Below are 22,041 nucleotides of genomic sequence, written 5' to 3'. Positions count from 1 at the left end.
GCACAGAAGTCCAACAACAGAACACCACTCAAGTTCAGATCAGTTGGGCCATTCCTCCCAACCACGCCCCTCCAGGTCCCACTGTCATTGCCCACATGAGTGTTGAAGTCCCCCAGAAGAACGAGGGCGTCCCCAGGAGGGGCACTCTCCAGTACCCCCTCCAAGGACTCCAAAAAGGGTGGGTAATATGGACTGCTCTTTGGTGCATAAGCACAAACAATAGTCAGGACCTGTCCCCTCACAGGTATGCAGAGGGAGGCCACCCTCTCGTTCACCGGGGTAAACCCCAACGTTCAGGAACCAAGATGAGGGGCAACAAGTATGCCCCCTCCTGCTCGGTGCCTCTTACCAGGGGTAACTCCAGAGTGGAAGAATGTCCACCCCCTCTCAAGGAGACTGGTTCCAGAGCCAGAGCCAGAGCGGTGCGTTGAGGTAAGTCCGACTATCTCTAGCCGGAATCTCTCAACCTCGCGCACAAGCTCAGGCTCCTTCCCCACCAGAGAGGTGACATTCCATGTCCCAAGAGCTAGCTTCTGCAGCCGAGGATCGGAATGCCAAGGTCCCCGTTCTCGACTACCAACCATTACACAACGCACCTGACCCCTTTGACCCCCTCCGACAGCTGGTGAGCCCATTGGAAGGGTGACCCATGTTTCCTCTTCAGGCTGTGCCGGGCTCCATGGGTAAAAGCCCTGCTATCAGGCACTCGCCAGCGAGCCCAACCTCCAGGCCTGGCTCCAGTGTGGTGCCCCAGTGACCCGCGTCTGGGCGAGGGAACACTACGTCCATTGTTGTATACAGTCAGGGAAGATAAAACTGTGTTAAAGAGGCAGTGTGTACCACATTTGGCTTTTAATTAGCAAAAATTAAGTATTGCTTTTATATATACATATTCTGTCAACGTGTAATAACGTCACATCAAAAATGAAAGCGTTCTAGTTTATAAATATATAGGTGGCGGTGCATCCACTGGAAGGATCCATGTTGCGTTGCTATTTCTGATTTCAATGACCGAAAGGGGACAAACTTGTCTGGCCTACGCGTTTTCCCTGTCTGTCTTCCATATGCTGTCAGTGGAGGAGGAGTAGAAAACAAGCAAAGATGACCGTAGATCATTCTATTTGCTGTTTTCTGTTGAAATGGAGGACCATTCAATCTCTTTGCCCAGAGAAAGGGAAGAGAGACTAACCCAGGAAAGTAAAGAAGTAATAACTGAAGAACATGAGAGGCTACATCGGTGTAGCTATTGTTACCAGGTAGAGACAATTATTGAGGGAGCGGGGATTCAAAATGGATGCGGAGGTTACAGGCTTTCTTGTGGACAGGTAAGTTAGTTCACTATAACAGTGAAGCTTATTTTGCCGTTACGTTAGAAACAGGGCAGTGTAGAACAGCAGATGGTTTGTTTGTTCATCTCCCTCTCCCTCTCAGGGAGTATGTGTGTATGTGGAGGGGAGGAGTAGACTTTGCAACTTTAGAAAAGAAGCTGCTTTCAAGTGTATTTTTTGTATTTTTATAATTATTTAAAACATAGGCCCGTAATAATATTTGTTTCTTAGTATTACCTGTAATTCTACACGGATTCAGCAGGTTTCTTCCTTGCGTTTGATCCGTTGTGAAAGAGGACAACCTGTCCTACCTTTCTACTAATACTGCTTTCTCTCTGCTCATTTTGAGGCCTCAACATTTAAACTAACATTTAAGCTGTTCAATGCTGTGTTTCTTGATTAAATCATGCTGAAATTAAGCTCCTGGGACGTTGTCATCTTCCAAAATGATTGGTATTGTGGTTGTTGCCATTCTAGTTTGCACTCTTCTTGTCCAACTTTCTGGGAAACCCAGGCTGTCTCTGGGAAAATGTGATGTCATTTGTCCCACTTCTTTGCTAGGAGGCCGAGAGTTTGAGCGAAGAGGATTAGATGTCCTTTTACTTGATTTTCCAGCCACACCTAAACCTGATGAACAGGAAAGTCAAACAATAGACTTCTCAAATAAGCTGTGAGGGTATTTCCTTTCAGGTGGACATTTGTTTTGATTAAAACACTGTTGTTAATTATTAGATTTATTGGAAGATTCTATTAATATTCTAAAGTAATATCCATGATAATTTCCAGTGAAATATTTGAAATAGATAATATATTAGTCCCAGTGAAACTGTTTTTTTTTTGTTTGTTCAGAAATGTTGTCGTGAAAGATTAAAGACAGCAGTACATACTAAGTAAGCTATCTAAACAAAAACTTATTTGCTTACAGAACACCTGCCACATAAAATATCACCAATCCTTGGTTCATAAGGTTTTCCTACGTACACATAACCAAAACAGAGTATTCACAAACAAAGTAAAAAAAGAAAAAAAACAGGTTGAATATTCCCCATATTGGTTTTAAAGCATTCCCATAGTTTTCCAACTTTAAATTATATGATAATTTCTACCATGCAGAATGTTGCAGCCTTTTTCAGGCTTTGCAAAAACACAGATGCACGCATCTATCCATCTATTTTCTATACTTGTTTATCAGTGCAAGGTCGCGAGGGCGCCGGGTTTACTCTCTCTCTCTCTCTCTCTCTCTCTCTCTCTCTCTCTCTCTCTCTCTCTCTCTCTCTCTCTCTCTCTCTCTCTCTCTCTCTCTCTCTCTCTCTCTCTCTCTCTTTCTCCAAAGTGTGATTTTACACACTATGGAATATTATGTAGTGTGCCTTATAGTCCGGTGCGCCTTATGGTCCGAAAATTACAGTGTTTGAAAAATCATAAGCTATCACAGAATTGGTTTTGTGCTACCCCTCCCTAATGTCCCAAGAGCAATTATAAGGAACCCCAGACTGGGCATGGTGAGAGCACGTACATATGTCTTGTATGTACAAACAATTGATCATATTAACACAGACAACAGCTGTGTTTCTTTTACAAATGCATGCATAATTTTGTTGATATTCTGTTTATGTCGGAAAAACACAATTTTGCAATTGCAGTCTTAAATAGGAAATGTGATTAAAATCACACATAGTTTGTTGACGTGATAACTCATCAGAAAATCTGCCGGCTAGCACTCACCATCATCATCAGAGGAGATATCTGCATCTTACTGAGGCAAGGCAAGGCAGGTTTATCTATGAAGCACTTTTCAGCAACAAGACGATTCAAAGTTCTACTGAGATGTTGGAGTAGATAACACTTCCTGTTATCTTCTTCATCTTTTTCACCAATGTAGAATGTAGGTCTCGATCACGTGACACGTGTGATGAAGTCTTGCAAAATACTTTTTTTTTGATACAGCCGAAAACCCACATCATTCTTGTGCATAAAAGTTTTGTTTAGAAAAACATGATTTTTTTTCCGAAATTGCCGCGTCTCCATTAAGTGCAGCTACTCAAACAGGGATGACCGTTTTGCCAAACACAATGATATAAACAACAGAAGATCTTAAATGAAAAGCCTGGATGACACAACAATACTGATTTGGACATTTTAATGGAACTGACACAAACACGCACACACAATATGAGTGATATCTTTGGCTCTTCACTTTTTTATGTCAAACCTGATGCACTGCGGGACTAACTCACCCACAGAACCATTGGGTCTGGTCTGAGAACCATGCACCAACTGGCATGCCCCTTCTAAAATTGTTCTGGATTGTTCAAGTTTCTTGACTTGCTGTGCAGTGTAATGCTGTACAGCCAGCTAAGACTGCTAAGAAACAGAAAATGAAAATGTGGTTTTGAGTCTTACCCTTTAAAACCGGGGTTTAACTGACACTGAACATGCCTATATCAACAGATAACAAAGTGACAAAAACTTATGTGGAACAGTTTGTTAGATTGCTTTTTTTATTTCAGGTAAAATACAAAAAAGGATAAATGCATTTGTGAAATACAGGGATATGCTTTATTATTGTAATTATGTTTTCTAGCAGGATTAATATGTTTAAAATCAAAATGAGCAATTAACGGTGAACAAAGGTTGATACTGTAGACATGATGTTTCTTTTAATTTTTTTAATGCAGTAAATGAATCTGAAGCATTAAATGGGGCATATCATGCAAAAGCCACTTTTTATGTGTAAAGTGCCCAATGTGCTTTTAAAGAAACTGCACCAAAATTAGTTGTTCTCAGATCCATCTCAGAACATAGGATCCTGTGGAGTTGCACTGCTTTGGTCTGAATTTATCGTTAATGCAGTTCCACAGCTCCACTTTATATAAACCACAATTAAACTATTTAAATGTGAAATGGAAGGATTTAAAAGCATGATATGTCCCGTTTAAAACTGTTTCGTCCTCGTTGGCTTGGCAGATGTTCTCTCACTGAGCAAGTTTACAATATGCATAATTTGTCAGCAACATTTATTCGAGACTTCAGCGTTCTGTTGTCTCTGCCAGTGACATTGCTTTATTTAATCACTGTGTCTGCACAACAGCGGTCCATTATAGCATGGCAAACTTTTCAATTCAATTAAATTTTATTTATATAGCTCCAATTCATGAACCATGTCATCTCAAGGCACTTTCCAAAGTCAAATTCAATCAGATTATACAGATTGGTCAAATAGTTTCCTATCTAAGGAAACCCAGTGGATTGCATCAAGCCTTGACAAGCAGCATTCACTCCTCCTGAAAGAGCGTAGACATCTCCACCAGTTACAGAAAGTTCCCAGAATGTTCTTCAGAGTCTTATCACAAGGAAAACCATTTTCAATTTTATAACAGGGGAGGTACAGCATAGATGAAATACGTAGTTTAAACAAACTGCATTTGTTGCAGACATTTGGGAGATATTTGAGGTCCCCACAGTGACCTTTGTTTTGCAGGTCATTACATTGTCTTTGTAACATGATCATATCATAGTTCTATAAAAATGGTTGCAACAATATCTTAGAGGTCAAAACAGATACATATTAGAAATGCACCCCCCATTGATCATCCCCCCGCCCCTCGCCCCCGAGTAAAAAAAAAGGTCAAATTTATTTCCGATTTTTTGAGAATAGTGTTTCTAAATCCAACATTAAACAAGAGCATTGCCAAATTATTATTCGATCTTAGTCTCAAAAGGTGTGTCATAGTACAAGCTTTATGCTGATGTGTTTATGGATCACAAAGGATTTCTTGGTTTTGGCTCATTTGATGAATGGGATAAACTATCAGATTTTTCAAGATTTGACTTGCCCACCGATCCGTGCCGATTCCAGGAAAATTGTCTAATTCCAATTTCCTGCCCACTGGTTTCATAATGCTCAGGTTTATGATTATGTCGAAAATTTGTTATAAGAAAATATTTATTTAGAAACGAAAACAGATCAAATGACAACTTAAAATGTTTATTGAACCAGAAACATTTAAAAATCATTTTGACTCTTTAAGATGTATTGAAACACTAAATAACTACAAATATAGAATGAAATGTTTATTTTTTTGGCATGGCATACTTTCAAAGTAAATAAAAGCCTCTGCAGCCAAGTGACTCACACATAGTCCATATTTGATGACACGGTTCTTGCATGGCCAAACTTGGCAGGTATGTAGGGTCGGTTGTCCTTTGGGGGGCAGTTGTTGCATAGCAGACCCCCTCCCAGAAGCAACAGACCTGCAGAGCCCCAGCCGATGTAGAGTGCAGCGCCGAGCTCCCGTCTCTGTGATGCGATCACCAGAGGGTTGTAGAAGTCTCTGATGACAGCGTGAGCTGACCAGGACACCGGTATCAGGATCAGTAAGGCGGTTATTATGAAGATCACTCCAGAGACGATGCAGGCTTTAGCTTTGGATGCCTCGTCTTCCATGCAGTTGGTACACTTCCCTCCAACGACGGCCATGAGTATGCCAAACACCCCAACAATCACAGAGATGATCACCATGGCCCTGGCAGCCTGCAGGTCCTGAGGCAGAGCCAGCATGGAGTCGTACACTTTACACTGCATTTGCCCCGTGCTCTGGACCACACAGTTCATCCACAGGCCCTCCCAGATCACCTGTGCGGTGACGATGTTCGCCCCGACAAAAGCAGTGACCCTCCACATGGGCAGAGCACAGGTGATGACGGTGCCCAGCCAGCCGATGAAGGACAGCAGGATACCAAGGATCTGAAGCCCCTGAGAAGCCATGATGAAGCCACGAGAGTCAACTGGAAGAAACAGAGATGTTCACGTCAGAAATGCTATAAAGATCTCTTTTCTTTCTGGGTTTCACATGCTCAGTGGTCACACCTGCTTATGAACACGGTATCTCCAGTCTGAACCTCTGAAGGTTTCGGCTGTGTGACAATGAATAGCTCCATGGTTCAGACTTTAGGGTGGAGTTTCTGTCCCATTAGTCAAAAGGAAAACTGAGACCTGATATTTTCAAACCATTGGTCATTGTTCCCTCACATACAACCTTTTGTTACTCGAGGTAAGATCTCAAGATTGGGAACAATGGCTGCAGTTTGACCATACACACACATTCAGATCTGCTCGGGCCTCAAGCACATGCAATTACTAGAATTACTGCAGTAGGTTTAACCAAAAACAGGTTTTAATGTGGTTTCTGTAAAAAGAAGGATAAGTAAGAACATTTCAGATAAGAAAACTAAACTGTGTTGCTTTTGATAACCCTTACTTTCAGGGAAATTAAAATGCATTAAAGGAGTAGTTTCAAATAGGCTTTTATAATATAGGTTCTAAAACAAAATAATCAATAAATTGCACAATGAATAAAATTATATTTCTGATTTCAGCATTTTCAGAATATCTAATAACTGGTCCAATTACTACTCCCAAGAGAAATAAACAGATATGTTATGTTTAAGTATATGGAACAAAATGTAAGGAGGCTATGAAGAAGGTGATTCTTTCTCTTCAGGAACTGTGTGCCTCCAGGACTCCGAGGCAAGCAGGAAAGTTTGAAGCCTCCCTTCTTGAACACAAACTGCTTCAGATCCTCCCCTCCAGAAGGAGGCGGTGCTCTATCAGGATCACCCTTCTCGCCACAAAAACAACCTCTTCCTGTCTGCAACTAGCCTTAATAACAAGGCCCAGGTCCCCTAATTGCTGTCCTGTTACGAGTCCAAGAACACGGTGTCATCATAAGTAGTGAAATCTGCGGCACGGTCCATTAAGTTTGCTTACTGGCAAAAAAAACAGCAGGTTTTCAGATTCTTGAGGCAAGATTGTGAGCACAACAAACTGCCAAGTGTGTATGAATGGAGAGTGTTACCTTTAAACACTACAAGCCACCCGTTGTATCATCTTTGCTCTCCAGAAGCATGCCAGCGAACCCAGTTTGGTACAGACTGGCTTTAAAAAGACTGTCCAGAGATGTTTTTATGCCAAAAATTGTCTGCGTAGCCTTCCATCAGTAACAGAAGCTAAACTGTTGGTGGACCAGTTACAAGATGCTTGGCAGAAGATGGCTTTGAACTACGTTGGTGGGTGAGCAACAATCCAACAGTCATCTGACATTTCCCTACCATTGTTTGATCTGACATCTCCCAACATTGAAAAACGCAGAATCAAGTGGAAGGTCAGGAGTCAGCTCTTGGTCTATACTGGCACTGTCAGATTTCCTCTCAGATTAGCAGTGCCAATCTGCAAAACCACGAGTACCCAGAAATTACACAGCATGTTATTTACAAAGTCTTGGCCAGTCAATATGACCCTTCAGGATACCTGTTCCCATTCACTATTAGGGCAAAGATCCTTATCCAACAGCTTTGCGCAAAGAATTGACCATAGGATGATCCTGATCTATCAGCTGTTGTGCTTCAGAGCTGGAAGGAGTGAAGGAGTGTAACATCCTCCTTGATGCTACACAAGCATGTGTAGCAAGAGTTGGACTCGCCCTTCAGTACAAGAGACCATGTTTTTTACAATGTCTCAGAGAAAGCATGCAGTTCAAATTCAAATTTAATTAAAAAAATACTCTTATTCCCAAAGGGAAATTAATAAAGTTCAGCAGCCTACCTGCACACCGAGGATAATAGAGGGGAGGCGTTGTAGAGGAGGGGACCTTCACTACTGCTAGATCACAGGTAGTCCTGTTGAGACAACAAACTATACCACAACTACAGTTGTGTGGAGCCCTGACAGGAGCTCAGCTTGCTTCAGTGCTTCTTGCCAAGCTCACTCTGCCCATTTGCTAAGTGGTCTTGTGGATGGATTCCACTACTGTGCTGATCTGGCACCAGTCAGACCCAGCACTCACAACACAGAGGACGAGAATTTCCCCTTTGTCGCCTCCACTGAAGCGAGGGGAGATGAGCTTAACAGAAGGAACCTTTTACCCAGCTTGTGAGTCTTTTGAGCCCCATGAGGGCGCATGACTGCCCCCCAAGGGAGACCTTCTCCCTCAGAGTCCCAGGAAGAGGAAAGTGTGAGGAGTGGTCTAGACTCATAGCAGGCACCCTGCTGAGAGAGGCTATCTCTGCATGGATGTGTGGAATTTCTTTGCTTACAACTCATCCCGTCTTCTCCCCCATGGTACATGTTCCCCAATTCAATCTGGATTCTAGTCCATGGCTAGATGGCACAACAATACCATCTTCGAGCAAAGCTTGTTTTGCTGATGGTACAAAAATGCTAATTCAAAGGGGCCAACAACATCAAGCAGTGGAAATCAAAAGACGGTAGGGGAGTGCAGCAATGGAACTGTTAATAAAACCACTGCAGCAAAGTTAAATAACACTATCGCCCAGTGTTGTATAGTAACGAAGTAAAAATACTTCACTACTGTACTTAAGTACTTTATACTTTTCTCGAGTATAACATTTTTGATAACTTTTACTTTTACTTCACTATATTTCCAAACTTAATTGCGTACTTTTACTCCGATACATTTTCTATGTTTGGTTTAGTTACTCTTTACAAAAAAAAGAGAGAGAGAGAGAGAGAGAAAGAAAGAGAGAGAGAGAGAGAGAGAGAGAGAGAGAGAGAGAGAGAGAGAGAGAGAGAGAGAGAGAGAGAGGCTTACGCAAACAAGTGTTTTGACCCCACCTACTGATTAACTGCGACAAAGTCAGGACTTGCCTGGGCTTGCTCATCACCACCAACAGGATAAGAAGCTGGTTCAGTTGTAAAGCAGGTTAAATTAACGTTGTGGTATAGGTAGAGCATCTAATCGCAGATAGTCCTAATTTTCTTAACTAAATGATACCTGCAGGCAAGCCCGCTGACAAGGGGGGGGGCAAACGGGTCAATTGTCCCAGGCCCAGGACAGAGGGGGAGCCCAAAACTGACACTCTGACCATTACAACACAGGGAGAAGTAAGTTTTCAGAAAATATTTGTCAAAAATATTTAATATTAGAGTAACTAACTAACTATATATATATATATATATATATATATATATATATATATATATATATATATATATATATATATATTCGAAGTATTCCGCCCACCGACGCACGATGTCCCGAGTCGAGGTCAGCAGCACACCACCCCCACTAACAGTGTTGGTACTGCACTGCGCCCCCACCCCTACCCCCACCCCCCCCCACCGAGATGCCGGATAGTGGAACAGAATCACTTTGAAGCCGTACGGAAGTCTTTCTCCGTGGTCTCTCCGAACACTTCCCACGCCCAAGTTTTTGCCTCGGCGACCATCCGACCAGCTGCTTCGGGAGTCCCACAGGCCAATAAAGCCCGATAGGACTCCTTCTTCAACTTGACAGCTTCCCTCACCGCTGGTGGCCACCAGCGTGTTCGGTGGGTTGCCGCCGCGACATGCACCGACAACCTTGCGGCCACAGCTCCGACTAGCCGCCTCGACAATAGAGGCGCTAAACATGGTCCACTCAGACTCAATGTCCCCCGCCTCCCTCCGGACGTGTTCAAAGTTCTCCCGGAGGTGGGAGTTAAAGCTCCGTCTCACGGGTGACTCTGCCAGACGTTCCCAGCAAACCCTCATAATACGTTTGGGCCCGCCAGGTCCAACCAGCTTCCTCCCCTGCCATCGGAGCCAACTCACCACCAGGTAGTGGTCGGTGGAGAGCTCCTCCCCTCTCTTCACCCAAGTGTCCAAGACATGCGGCCACAGATCAGATGGACACCCTTATGCTTGAACATGGTGTTCGTAATGGACAAACCATGACGAGCACAGAAGTCCAACAACAGAACACCACTCAAGTTCAGATCAGGTGGGCCGTTCCTCCCTACCACGCCCCTCCAGGTCCCACTGTCATTGCCCACGTGAGCGTTGAAGTCCCCTAGTAAAACGAGGGAGTCCCCAGGAGGGGCACTCTCCAGTACCCCCTCCAAGGACTCCAAAAAGGGTGGGTAATCTGAACTGCTGTTTGGCGCATAAGCACAAACAACAGTCAGAACCCGTCCCCCCACACGAATGCAGAGGGAGGCCACCCTCTCGTACACCAGGGTGAACCCCAACGTACAGGCACCGAGATGAGGGGCAACAGGTATGCCCACTCCTGCTTGGCGCCTCTCACCATGGGCAACTCCAGAGTGGAAGAATGTCCAGCCCCTCTCAAGGAGACTGGTTCCGGAGCCAGAGCGGTGCGTCGAGGTGAGCCCGACTATCTCTAGTCGGAATCTCTCAACCTCGCGCACAAACTCAGGCTCCTTCCCCACCAGAGAGGTGACATTCCACGTCCCAAGAGCCAGCTTCTGCGGCCGAGGATCAGAATGCCAAGGTCCCCCACCCTCTACTGCCACCCATTGGTTGATTGTTTATATTATTTTAAGTGAATTTGACTTTCAAAGTTTACCAAAATCTAAAAAATGTCATTCAAACTGCGTTTGCTTTGTTTTACTTTTTACTTATACTTTTTATTATGTTACTCGAGTACATCTATTTTTACTAAAGTACAAGAGATTTCAGATACTTTAAGACTTTTAGTCAAGTAACATTTCAGTCAGTGACTTGGACTTTTACCAAAGTCATATTTTGGAGAGGTACCTATACTTTTACTTGACTCCGAGATTTCACTACTTCATACAACACTGCTATCACCAAATAGATTGCCAGAGACTGTAGGCTAATTAACATTTTAGAAGACGGTGGGCTTCTGGACATCATTTACGTCGCTACAGGTGATCTGTCATACAAGTTACCTTCCAGGGGGAATATTGTCAAACTAATACATGAACTGTATGAGCTCAAAGCAGTTAAAGCTTGGGCTGGACGATATAGAAAAAAAGCATATAGATAAAATAGAAATCATATTGGTTAGAAAGGGGAGAGGTGTGGCGAAAAAGAGAGATCATTGACAGAGAACCTGCTATTCATGCCCCCATACAAGAAGTATAGTTGCAGCCACCAAAGAAAAAGATGGCCTTTCTGCTCATGGGGTCAGAGTCAGAGTCTGATGAAGGATTATCCTAGTCAATACTCTAGAGTGGTACAAGGCAAAGCCCTATGTGAACACTGACACATGCCCTCTACAGGGGTGGTCAACACATTCACGGGCCTACAGTCAACTGGCTCATTTGTATCCATCCATCCATCCATCCATTTTCCAAACCGCTTAATCCCTCATGGGGTCGCGGGGGTTGCTGATGCCTATCTCCAGCATTCACTGGGCGAGAGGCAGGGTACACCCTGGACAGGTCGCCAGTCTCATATGTAGCCAAGCACAAAAGTACTTGGCTACACCTACTTCAACAGTGCCTTGTGACAGACTTTTATTCTCTAGCAGGACACACTGTACAAAAAAAGAGATAAGCACTATCACCTGAAAATGTCAACAAGCTAGTCTGCCTTAGTGACTGGTTGAAGGAAGAGTAGGTTGGTGTGACAAGATTGCTCATGTTCAATCAGAGATATTCACAAATGAAATTCTATAGAGTCGACTCTTCTTTGTAGGTTTTTACATTTTTACAGTGGCCACACCAGTTTATAAATATGCTTCCTCTGCTCTGAACCTATGAGGGTTTCCGCTGAGTGATGATAAACAGCTCCAGTTGTGGTTCAGACTTCATGGTGGAGTTTCTGTCTTACTAGACCTGGGGTCTGTAACCTACGGCTCTGATTCCAGAAGTGGCTCTTTGGACCATCCAGAATGTCTCTTACTGACTCTGGCTAAAAGTAATTGAGAACCAAAAAATGTTTTTAAATATACATATAATAACATGCCAGTTTTTGCATTTTGTTCCTAGAATAATTGCTATGAACAAGTACCACAGAATGAGACTGAAAGTAGCAGTAATACGTTTTTAGAACAAATTTTCTGATGTTTTTTAATAGTTTTCACAAATTCCACCATCCCATAGAAGGACATGTATGTGTCCTCTTTTTGCAAAGGTTTTATGTTTTAATTTTTATTTTAAAACCTAAAAGTAGGAATAAAATGGTGGTTCTTTAAAAATCTTAAATCTTAAATCTTAAATCTTAAAAAATTTCTTAAAATTAAAAATTTTAAGAAATTTTTTTTTCTGTAATAATTTATTGAAAAAGTTGTCTCATTTCAAAAGATTGTGTAATACTGTATTTATGGCTCTAAACAAGTTTTTTTAACTGGACTGAGGGCAAAACTGTCTCTTTGGATTGTAAAGGTTGCCAATCCCTGAGCTACACAAAAAAGGGGGGGAGGGGGGGGGCTGAGACCTGATGTCTTCCAACTATGGCCAAGTACTATATGGAACAAAATGGAAGGAGGTTATGGTGAAACAACAATGCATTGGTGCAAAATGGGTTTACAAATCGTTTGTGAGTTGGCGGTGAAACACTGTATGTAAGTATACATGTGGCAGATTGGTACATCGCAGGTTTTTTTCTTTCTTTCATTGGATTTAGAGTAGAACACTTTACTAATTTCAATAAATTGGTTCAATTGGATTGCAATTTTCAGTTGTTTGTTTTCTGAACCAGGGAAAATATTGAAGTACAGTATGTTGGAAACAAATTGTGGCTTGCAAGGTTTTTGAATGATTTTTTTTTTTTTTTTGCTTTAGCAGAAATTGTAGCTGGTAATTACCATGCCTGGACCTCTAAATTCACACTAAGTCTGCCTGGAGTGGATTAAAATCTGGATTTTTCAGACAGAAGTCTTGTTGATTTGCTGATTTTTGAAGCATTTTCTGGTTCCATATCTGTGTAAGGTAATTAAACTCCTGGCAGGTTTATGTTTAAAGTAATCTTTTAATATTATTTGATATTACATGTGGTGTCTGATGTGGAGTAATATTAAGGTTTTATAGATTTACAGCTTGACTTGAATCTGACAGAGAATCTGTGGAGAGAGTTAAAGATTAAGGTGATAGCAAGGAGGCCTTCCATCCTCAGAGACTTAGACTTAAGGTAAGCACTTTAGTAATTACAAGGGTTTGATCCCTGCAATGGCAATAAAGTGTTTTTTAGGGGGTTATAAATATTATAGGCCATGCCTGTTTTTTAGAAATGTAAATAAATTAGTTTCTTGTTTTCTTATTCAAATTTGATAGATTGTTTTTCTTTTGATAGATGACTGTTTGATTTTTTTTTTTATCAGAAACAAACTTTTTGGTTGAATGAGAACAATTATGAAATCAGTCACAGATTATAACTGTAAATAACACTTACTTCCTTAGGACTAATAGTTGTTTGAAAATTATCTTGGTGGTCTCAGCTTCAGAATGAATACCATAGCTGATATCCTCCGCCAACATACTTTTGTATAGTATCATAAAGGTTATTTGGCTGATGGTGTGGGCAACCAGCAGACAGGGATGAGGACAACATTTAAACAGTTTTAAGACAGCAACTTTTCATATCCGTATTTTGCCATGATACTAGAATATGCCCAATTCCTGCTATGTAGAGCACAGGACATACATTTAGATTCAATGATATACTTTGCAACAAAATAATACATGATTTACTTTCCTTTACACTATAATTATCAGATTTTACTTGATCGGACACTGCTGTCTTTAAATGAATCTCTTTTGGCTTTAACAACATCTGGGATTGGAGCTTTAATTTTTCTCTGAAGTTGTGACTCTTCAAAATTATTTTCTTATCAACCCGAAAGCTAAGTCCTACTCTTTTGCTATCATCTATCAATCGACGATCTGCTAAAATCAACCTAAATGTAAACAAATAAAAATTTGGGTTATTAAATTAAAGCAAAGTGTGAAGTATTAAAAAACCTGTAATTTCTTTTTAACATTGGCTTAGAGTAGTAGAGCTGTACAGAAAACTTAAAAATATGATGATGGAAAATGTTGAGGTTTTGAGTCTGTCACTTTTTCAAACCTTGGCTTAGCTGACACCACACATGCCTATTTCATCAGATAAGACAGTGACGTTAAAAAAGAAAACACTTATGTAGAGACGTTATTTTGTCAGACTGCTTTTTTAATTAAAGTAAAATACAAAAATAGGAGAAACCCATCTGTGAAACATGAGGACATACTTTATCAATATACTAATGCAAGTCCATTTTCAAGCAGGATTAATATGTTTAAATGCAAAATCAGTAATTAACAGTGAAAGTTGAAAGGTTGATATTCAAGAAAACTCAAGTTAAAACAGGGTGTCTTTTTTCTTTTGATGTATTAAATTAATCTGAATCTGAAGCATTAAAGAGGTTTTAAACATTTCATTTTCCAAACAACTCTTATATGCATTCTTCAAACTTCCTCTTAAAACTGTTGCTCTACAACATGCATAAAAGCCTACGCAGCGCTCAGAAACAATAAATCATTATGTCAGTATAGAAGCTGTTCATTACAGTGTGGCAAACATCTCAGCCAGTTACAGTAAATTCCCAGGAGGTTCCTCAGCTGGATCTTATCACAAGGAGAACCTTTTTCAATGTGATAACAGGGCAGGTGAAGGATAACAGAAGTAAGCAGTTTAAACAAACACCTTTTGTTACAGACATTTGGAAGATATTTCAAATCCCTTCAGTGACATTTATGTTATACAACTCATTTCATGCTCTTTGTAACATACTATAGTTATCCAGAAATAGTAAAGTTGCAACAATATCTTAGAAGTCAGAACAGGCGCATATTAGAAATGCACCGATCAGGTTTTTCTAGGTCAGATATATCAGATTGTTTGACAATAGTGATTTCTAAATGTAACAGAAAACTAAGGAATTACAGAAACATTATTTGATTTCAGACTCAAAAAGTGTCATATTGGAAGCTGTTTATTGATATGTTTATGGATCAATAAAGATGGGGTTTCTTCGTTTTGGTGTGTTTGATGAATAGTATCAGATTTCTAAGGATTTGACTTGCTCTCAGAGCAGATTACAAAAAAATTGTCTGATTCCCATTTCCTGCTGACTGGTTGGGGCATTTCTCATATGTATCATTATTACTCAGGTTAGCAATTATGTTTAATATTTATCATTTTCAAAAACTCTTTATTTAAGAATAAAAAATCAAATGAAAACTTGAAAAGTTTATTCAATGAGAAACCTTGCTAAAATCATTTTGAATCTTTCTAAATGTTATAAAAGGACTAAATAACTACAGATAAAATAGGAAATGAAATGTCTATTAGTCATGACATCTTTTTCAAATGAATAAAAGCCTTTACAGCCAATTGACTCACACATAGTCCATTATTGATTACACGGTTCTTGCAGGGCCAAACTTGGCAGATATGTAGGTTCTGCTGTCCTTTGGGGGGCAGTTGCTGCATAGCAGACCCCCTCCTAGAAGCAGCAGACCTGCAGAGACCCAGCCGATGTAGAGCGCAGCGCCGAGCTCCCGTCTCTGTGATGCGATCACCATCGGGTTGTAGAAGTCTCTGATGATGGTGTTAGCTGACCAGGACACCGGAATCAGGATAAGTAAGGCGGTTATTATGAAGATCACTCCAGAGACCATGCAGGCATTAGCTTTGGACGCCTCATCCTTCACGCAGTTGGTGCACTTCCCTCCAACGATAGCAGTCAGTATGCCAAAGACCCCAACAATCACAGAGATGATCACTATGGCCCTGGCAGCCTGCAGGTCCTGAGGCAGACCCGGCATGGAGTCGTGCACTCTACACTGCATTTGCCCCGTGCTCTGGACCACACAGTTCATCCACAGGCCCTCCCAGGTCACCTGTGTGGTGATGATGTTCACCCCAATGAAAGCACCGACCCTCCACATGGGCAGAGCGCAGGTGATGATGGTGCCCAGCCAGCCGATGAAGGACAGCAGGATACCAAGGATCTGACGCCCCTGAGGAGCCATGATGAAGCCACGAGAGTCAACTGGAAGAAACAGAGATGTTCACAAATGAAAGGCTTTAGAGTTGACTCTTCTTTGTAGGTTTTTACATGCTCTGTGGCCACACCAGTTTATAAACATGCTTCCTCTGCTCTAAACCTATGAGGGTTTCCGCTGTGTGATGATAAAAAGCTCCAGCTGTGGTTCAGACTTAATGGTGGAGTTTCTGTCCTATTAGACCAGGGCTCTGATTCCAGAAGTGGCTCTTTGGACCATCCACAATGTCTCTTACTGACTCTGGCGAAATGTAACTGAGAACCAATAAACGTTTTTAAATACACATATAATAACATGCCAGTTTTTGCAGTTTTTTCCTAGAATAATTGCTATGAACAAGTACCGCAGAATGAGACTAAAAGTAGCAGTAATAAGTTTTTAGAACAATTTTTCTGGTGTTTTTTTAATAATTTTCACAAATTCCACCATCCCATAGAAGGACATGTATGTGTCCCCTTTTTGCAAAGGTTTTATGTTTTTATTTTATTTTAAAACCTAAAAGTAGGAATAAAATTGTGGTACTTTAAAAATAAAAACTAATTTTCTGTAATAATTTATTGAAAAAGTTGTCTCATTTCAAAAGATTGTGTAAGACTCTGTTTATGGCTCTAAACAAGTTTTTTTAATTGGATTGTGGGCAAAACTGTCTCTTTGAATTGTAAAGGTAGGAAATATCTGTGCTAGACAAAAAAAAGGGGGGGGGGGGGGGAACTGAGACCTGTCTTTAAATGAATCTCTTTTGGCTTTAACAGCAGCTGGGATTGGAGCTTTAATTTTTCTCTGAAGTTGTGACTCTTCAAAATCATTTTCTTATCAATCCGCTTATTAAATTAAAGCAAAGTGTGAAGTAATCAAAAACCTGTAATTTATTTTTAACATTGGCTTGTCGAGTAGTAGAGCTGTACAGAAAACTTAAAAATATGATGATGGAAAATGTTGAGGTTTTGAGTCTGTCACTTTTTCAAACCTTGGCTTAGCTGACACCACACATGCCTATTTCATCAGATAAGACAGTGACGTGTAAAAAGAAAACACTTATGTAGAGACGTTATTTTGTCAGACTGCTTTTTTAATTAAAGTAAAATAGAAAAATAGGAGAAACCCATCTGTGAAACATGAGGACATACTTTATCAATATACTAATGCAAGTCCATTTTCAAGCAGGATTAATATGTTTAAAAGCAAAATCAGTAATTAACAGTGAAAGTTCAACGTTGATATTCAAGAAAACTCAAGTTAAAACAGGGTATCTTTTTTCTTTTGATGTATTCAATTAATCTGAAGCATTAAATCGGTTCAAAACATTTCATTTTCCAAACAACTCTTATATGCATTCTTTGAACTTCTTCTTAAAACTGTTGCTCTACAACATGCATAAAAGCCTACGCAGCGCTCAGAAACAATAAATCAATATGTCAGTATAGAAGCTGTTCATTACAGTGTGGCAAACATCTCAGCCAGTTACAGTAAATTCCCAGGAGGTTCCTCAACTGGATCTTATCACAAGGAGAACCTTTTTCAATGTGATAACAGGGCAGGTGAAGGATAACACAAGTAAGCAGTTTAAACAAACACCTTTTGTTGCAGACATTTGGAAGAAATTTTAAATCCCTTCAGTGACATTTATGTTATACAACTCATTTCATGCTCTTTGTAACATACTATAGTTATCCAGAAATAGTAAAGTTGCAACAATATCTTAGAAGTCAGGACAGGTACATATTAGAAATGCACCGATCAGGTTTTTCTAGGTCAGATATATCAGATTCTTTGACAATAGTGATTTCTAAATTTAACAGAAAACTAAGGAATTACAGAAATATTATTTGATTTCAGACTCAAAAAGTGTCATATTGGAAGTTGTTTATTGATATGTTTATAGATCAATAAAGATGGGAGTTCTTTGTTTTGGTGTGTTTGATGAATAGTATCAGATTTCTAAGGATTTGACTTGCTCTCAGAGCAGATTACAGAAAAATTGTCTGATTCCAATTTCCTGCTGACTGGTTGGGGCATTTCTCATATGTATCATTATTACTCAGGTTAGCAATTATGTTGAATATGTATTATTTTCAAAATCTCTTTATTTAAGAATAAAAGATCAAATGAAAACTTAAAAAGTTTATTCAATGAGAAACCTTGCTAAAATAATTTTGAATCTTTCTAAATTTTATAAAAGGACTAAATAACTACAGATAAAATAGCAAATTAAATGTCTATTAGTCATGACATCTTTTTCAAATTAATAAAAACCTCTGCAGCCAAGTGACTTACATATAGACCACATATGATGATACGGTTCTTGCATGGCCAAACTTGGCAGATATGTAGGTTCTGCTGTTCTTTGGGGGGCAGTTGCTGCATAGCAGACCCCCTCCTAGAAGCAGCAGACCTGCAGAGACCCAGCCGATGTAGAGAGCAGGGCCGAGCTCCCGTCTCTGTGATGCGATCACCAGAGGGTTGTAGAAGTTTCTGATAATGTTGTGAGCTGACCAGGACACCGGTATCAGGATCAGAAGGGCTGTTATTATGAAGATCATTCCAGAGACGATGCAGGCATTAGCTTTGGATGCCTCGTCTTCCATGCAGTTGGTACACTTCCCTCCAACGATGGCCATGAGTATGCCAAACACCCCAACAATCACAGAGATGATCACTATGGCCCTGGCAGCCTGCAGGTCCTGAGGCAGAGCCAGCATGGAGTCGTGTTTTCTACACTGCATTTGCCATGTGCTCTTGGTCACACAGTTCATCCACAGGCCCTCCCAGATCTCCCGTGCGGTGATTATGTTCTCCCCAGTGAAAGCAGTGACCTTCCACATAGGCAGAGCACAGGTGATGATGGTGCCCAGCCAGCCGATGAAGGACAGCAGGATACCAAGGATCTGACGCCCCTGAGAAGCCATGATGAAGCCACGAGAGTCAACTGGAAGAAACAGAGATGTTCACAACTGAAATGTAATAGAGTTGTCTCTTCTTTGTAGGTTTTCACATGCTCTGTGGCCACACCAGTTTATAAATATGCTTCCTCTGCTCTGAACCTATGAGGGTTTCCGCTCTGTACTGACAAATAGCTCCAGCTGTGGTTCAGACTTCATGGTTGAGTTTCTGTTTTACTAGACCAGGGGCCTGTAACCTACGGTTCTGATTTCAAAAGTGGCTCCTTGGACCAACCACAATGTCTCTTACTGACTCTGGCTAAATGTAACTGAGAACCAATAAATGTTTTTAAATATACAAAATTAAACAACATGCCAGTTTTTTCCTAGAATAATTGCTATGAACAAGTACCACCGAATGAGACTAAAAGTAGCAGTAATACATTTTTAGAACAATTTTTCTGGTGTGTCATTTTTTTTAGAGTTTTCACAAATTCCACCACCCCATAGAAGGACATGTATGTGTCCTCTCTTTGCAAAGGTTTTATGTTTTTCTCTTTGTTTTAAAACCTAAAAGTGGGAATAAAATGGTGGTTCTTTAAAAACAAAAACATTTTTTGTATAATAATTTATTGAAAAAGATGTCTCATTTCAAAAGATTGTGTAATACTGTATTTATGGCTCTAAACAACTTATTTTTTAACTGGATTGAGGGCAAAAATGTCTCCTTGGATTGTAAAGGTTGCAAATCCCTGAGCTAGACAGGGGGGGGGGGGGGGGGGGGGGGGGCTGACACCTGATGTCTTCCAGCTATGGCCAAGAACTATATGGAACAAAATGAAACAGCAATGCATTGATGCAAAATGGGTGTACAAGTCGTGTCTGAGTTGGAGGCAAAACACTGTATGTATGTATGTATGTATGTATGTATGTATGTATGTATGTATGTATGTATGTATACATGTGGCAGATTTGTACATCGTAGGTTTTATTCTTTCTTTCATTGAATTTAGAGTAGAACACTTTACTAACTTCAATAAATTGGTTAAATTGGATTGCAATTTTTAGTTGTTTGTTTTCTGAACCAGGGAAAATATTCAAGTACAGTATGTTGGAAACAAATTGTGGCTTGTAAGGTTTTTAAATGATTTTTTTTTTTTTTTTACATTAGCAAAAATTGTAGCTGGTAATTACCATGCCTGGACCTCTAAATTCACACTATGTCTGCCTGGAGTGGATTAAAATCTGGATTTTTCAGACAGAAGTCTATTGATTTGCTGATTTTTGAAGCACTTTCTGATTCCATATCTGTGTAAAGTATTTATACCCCTGGCAGGTTTATGTTTAAAGTGATCTTTTAATATTATTTAATATTACCAGACATTTAAATTCCTTCAGAGACCTTTATGTTATACAACTCATTTCATGCTCTTTGTAACATACTATAGTTATCCAGAAATAGTAAAGTTGCAACAATATCTTAGAAGTCAGAACAGGTAAATATTAGAAATGCAACAATCAGGATCAGGTTTTTCTAGGTCAGATATATCAGATTCTTTGACAATAGTGATGTCTAAATTTAACAGAAAACTAAGGAGTTACAGGAATATTATTTAATTTCAGACTCAAAAAGTGTCATATTGGAAGCTGGTTATTGATACGTTTATGGATCAATAAAGATGGTAGTTCTTCGTTTTGGTGTGTTTGATGAATAGTATCAGATTTCTAAGGATCTGACTTCCTCTCAGAGCAGATTACAGGAAGATTGGCGATTCAGATTTCCTGTTGACTGGTTGGGGCATTTCTCATATGTATCATCATTACTCAGGTTAGCAATTATGTTGAATATTTATAATTTTCACAAACTCTTTTTTGAAGAATAAAAGATCAAATAAAAACTTGAAAAGTTTATTCAATAAGAAACCTTGCTAAAATCGTTTTAAATCTTTCTAAATTTTATGAAAGGACTAAATAACTACAGGTAAAATAGCAAATGAAATGTCTATTAGTCATGACATCTTTTTCAAATGAATAAAAGCCTCTGCAGCCAATTGACTCACACATAGTCCATATTTGATTATACGGTTCTTGCATGGCTGAACTTGGCAGATATGTAGGGTCTGCTGTCCTTTGGGGGGCAGTTGCTGCATAGCAGACCCCCTCCTAGAAGCAGCAGACCTGCAGAGACCCAGCCGATGTAGAGCGCAGCGCCGAGCTCCCGTTTCTGTGCTGAGATCACCATAGGGTTGTAGAAGTCACTGATGATAATGTGAGCTGACCAGGACACCGGTATCAGGATCAGAAGGGCTGTTATTATGAAGATCACTCCAGAAACGATGCAGGCTTTAGCTTTGGATGCCTTATTCTCCATGCAGTTGGTGCATTTCCCTCCAACGATGGCAGTCAGTATGCCAAACACCCTAACAATCACAGAGATGATCACTATGGCCCTGGCAGCCTGCAGGTCCTGAGGCAGAGCCAGCATAGAGTCGTACACTTTACACTGGATTTGCCCCGTGCTCTGGACCACACAGGCCATCCACAGGCCCTCCCAGATCACCTGTGCGGTGATGATGTTCTCCCCAGTGAAAGCAGTGACCTTCCACATAGGCAGAGCACAGGTGATGATGGTGCCCAGCCAGCCGATGAAGGACAGCAGGATACCAAGGATCTGAAGCCCCTGAGAAGCCATGATGAAGCCAAGAGAGTCAACTGGAAGAAACAGAGATGTTCACAACTGAAATGTAATAGAGTTGTCTCTTCTTTGTGGGTTTTTACATGTTCCATGGCCACACCAGTTTAAATATATGCTTCCTCTGCTCTGAACCTATGAGGGTTTCCGCTCTGTGATGAAAAATAGCTCCAGCTGTGGTTCAGACTTCATGGTTGAGTTTCTGTCTTACTACAGGCCCATCTCAAAATATTAGCATGTTGTGATAAAGTTCAATATTTTCCATAATGTAATGATAAAACTTGAACATTCATATATTTTAGATTCATTGCACACTGACTGAAATATTTCA

The 22,041-nt window shown here is 40.4% G+C and overlaps 4 protein-coding genes across 4 annotated transcripts; all 4 read right to left on the bottom strand.

The window, feature by feature from the left end:
* Positions 1-5,405: 5,405 nt before the first annotated feature.
* LOC105917865 (claudin-4) lies at positions 5,406-6,247 on the bottom strand. Its single transcript, XM_036142977.1, has 2 exons — positions 6,199-6,247; positions 5,406-6,116 (listed from the first exon to the last, which is right to left on the bottom strand). The coding sequence occupies exon 2, from the start codon at positions 6,094-6,096 to the stop codon at positions 5,461-5,463; it is 636 nt and encodes a 211-aa protein (XP_035998870.1). The 5' UTR covers positions 6,097-6,116; positions 6,199-6,247; the 3' UTR covers positions 5,406-5,460.
* An 8,102-nt stretch (positions 6,248-14,349) lies between these two features.
* Positions 14,350-16,159, bottom strand: LOC118564546 (claudin-4-like). The gene has a single exon (XM_036142976.1). It carries the CDS (start codon positions 16,104-16,106, stop codon positions 15,492-15,494), a length of 615 nt encoding a protein of 204 aa, XP_035998869.1. The 5' UTR covers positions 16,107-16,159; the 3' UTR covers positions 14,350-15,491.
* Positions 16,160-18,282: 2,123 nt separating this feature from the next.
* On the bottom strand, positions 18,283-19,063 carry LOC118564456 (claudin-4-like). The gene has a single exon (XM_036142616.1). The coding sequence runs from the start codon at positions 19,043-19,045 to the stop codon at positions 18,410-18,412; it is 636 nt and encodes a 211-aa protein (XP_035998509.1). The 5' UTR covers positions 19,046-19,063; the 3' UTR covers positions 18,283-18,409.
* A 2,032-nt stretch (positions 19,064-21,095) lies between these two features.
* Positions 21,096-21,745, bottom strand: LOC118564455 (claudin-4-like). Its single transcript, XM_036142615.1, has one exon. The coding sequence runs from the start codon at positions 21,708-21,710 to the stop codon at positions 21,096-21,098; it is 615 nt and encodes a 204-aa protein (XP_035998508.1). The 5' UTR covers positions 21,711-21,745.
* Positions 21,746-22,041: the final 296 nt, after the last annotated feature.

This window comes from Fundulus heteroclitus, chromosome 11 (assembly GCF_011125445.2).
Source record: "Fundulus heteroclitus isolate FHET01 chromosome 11, MU-UCD_Fhet_4.1, whole genome shotgun sequence".
Lineage (NCBI taxonomy): Eukaryota > Metazoa > Chordata > Actinopteri > Cyprinodontiformes > Fundulidae > Fundulus > Fundulus heteroclitus.
This window is presented reverse-complemented; position numbering and strand designations above follow the sequence as displayed.

Bases quoted from the DNA above. Each gene is read 5' to 3' on its own strand.
- LOC105917865 (XM_036142977.1), bottom strand. From the start codon at position 6,096: ATGGCTTCTCAGGGGCTTCAGATCCTTGGTATCCTGCTGTCCTTCATC.
- LOC118564546 (XM_036142976.1), bottom strand. From the start codon at position 16,106: ATGGCTCCTCAGGGGCGTCAGATCCTTGGTATCCTGCTGTCCTTCATC.
- LOC118564456 (XM_036142616.1), bottom strand. From the start codon at position 19,045: ATGGCTTCTCAGGGGCGTCAGATCCTTGGTATCCTGCTGTCCTTCATC.
- LOC118564455 (XM_036142615.1), bottom strand. From the start codon at position 21,710: ATGGCTTCTCAGGGGCTTCAGATCCTTGGTATCCTGCTGTCCTTCATC.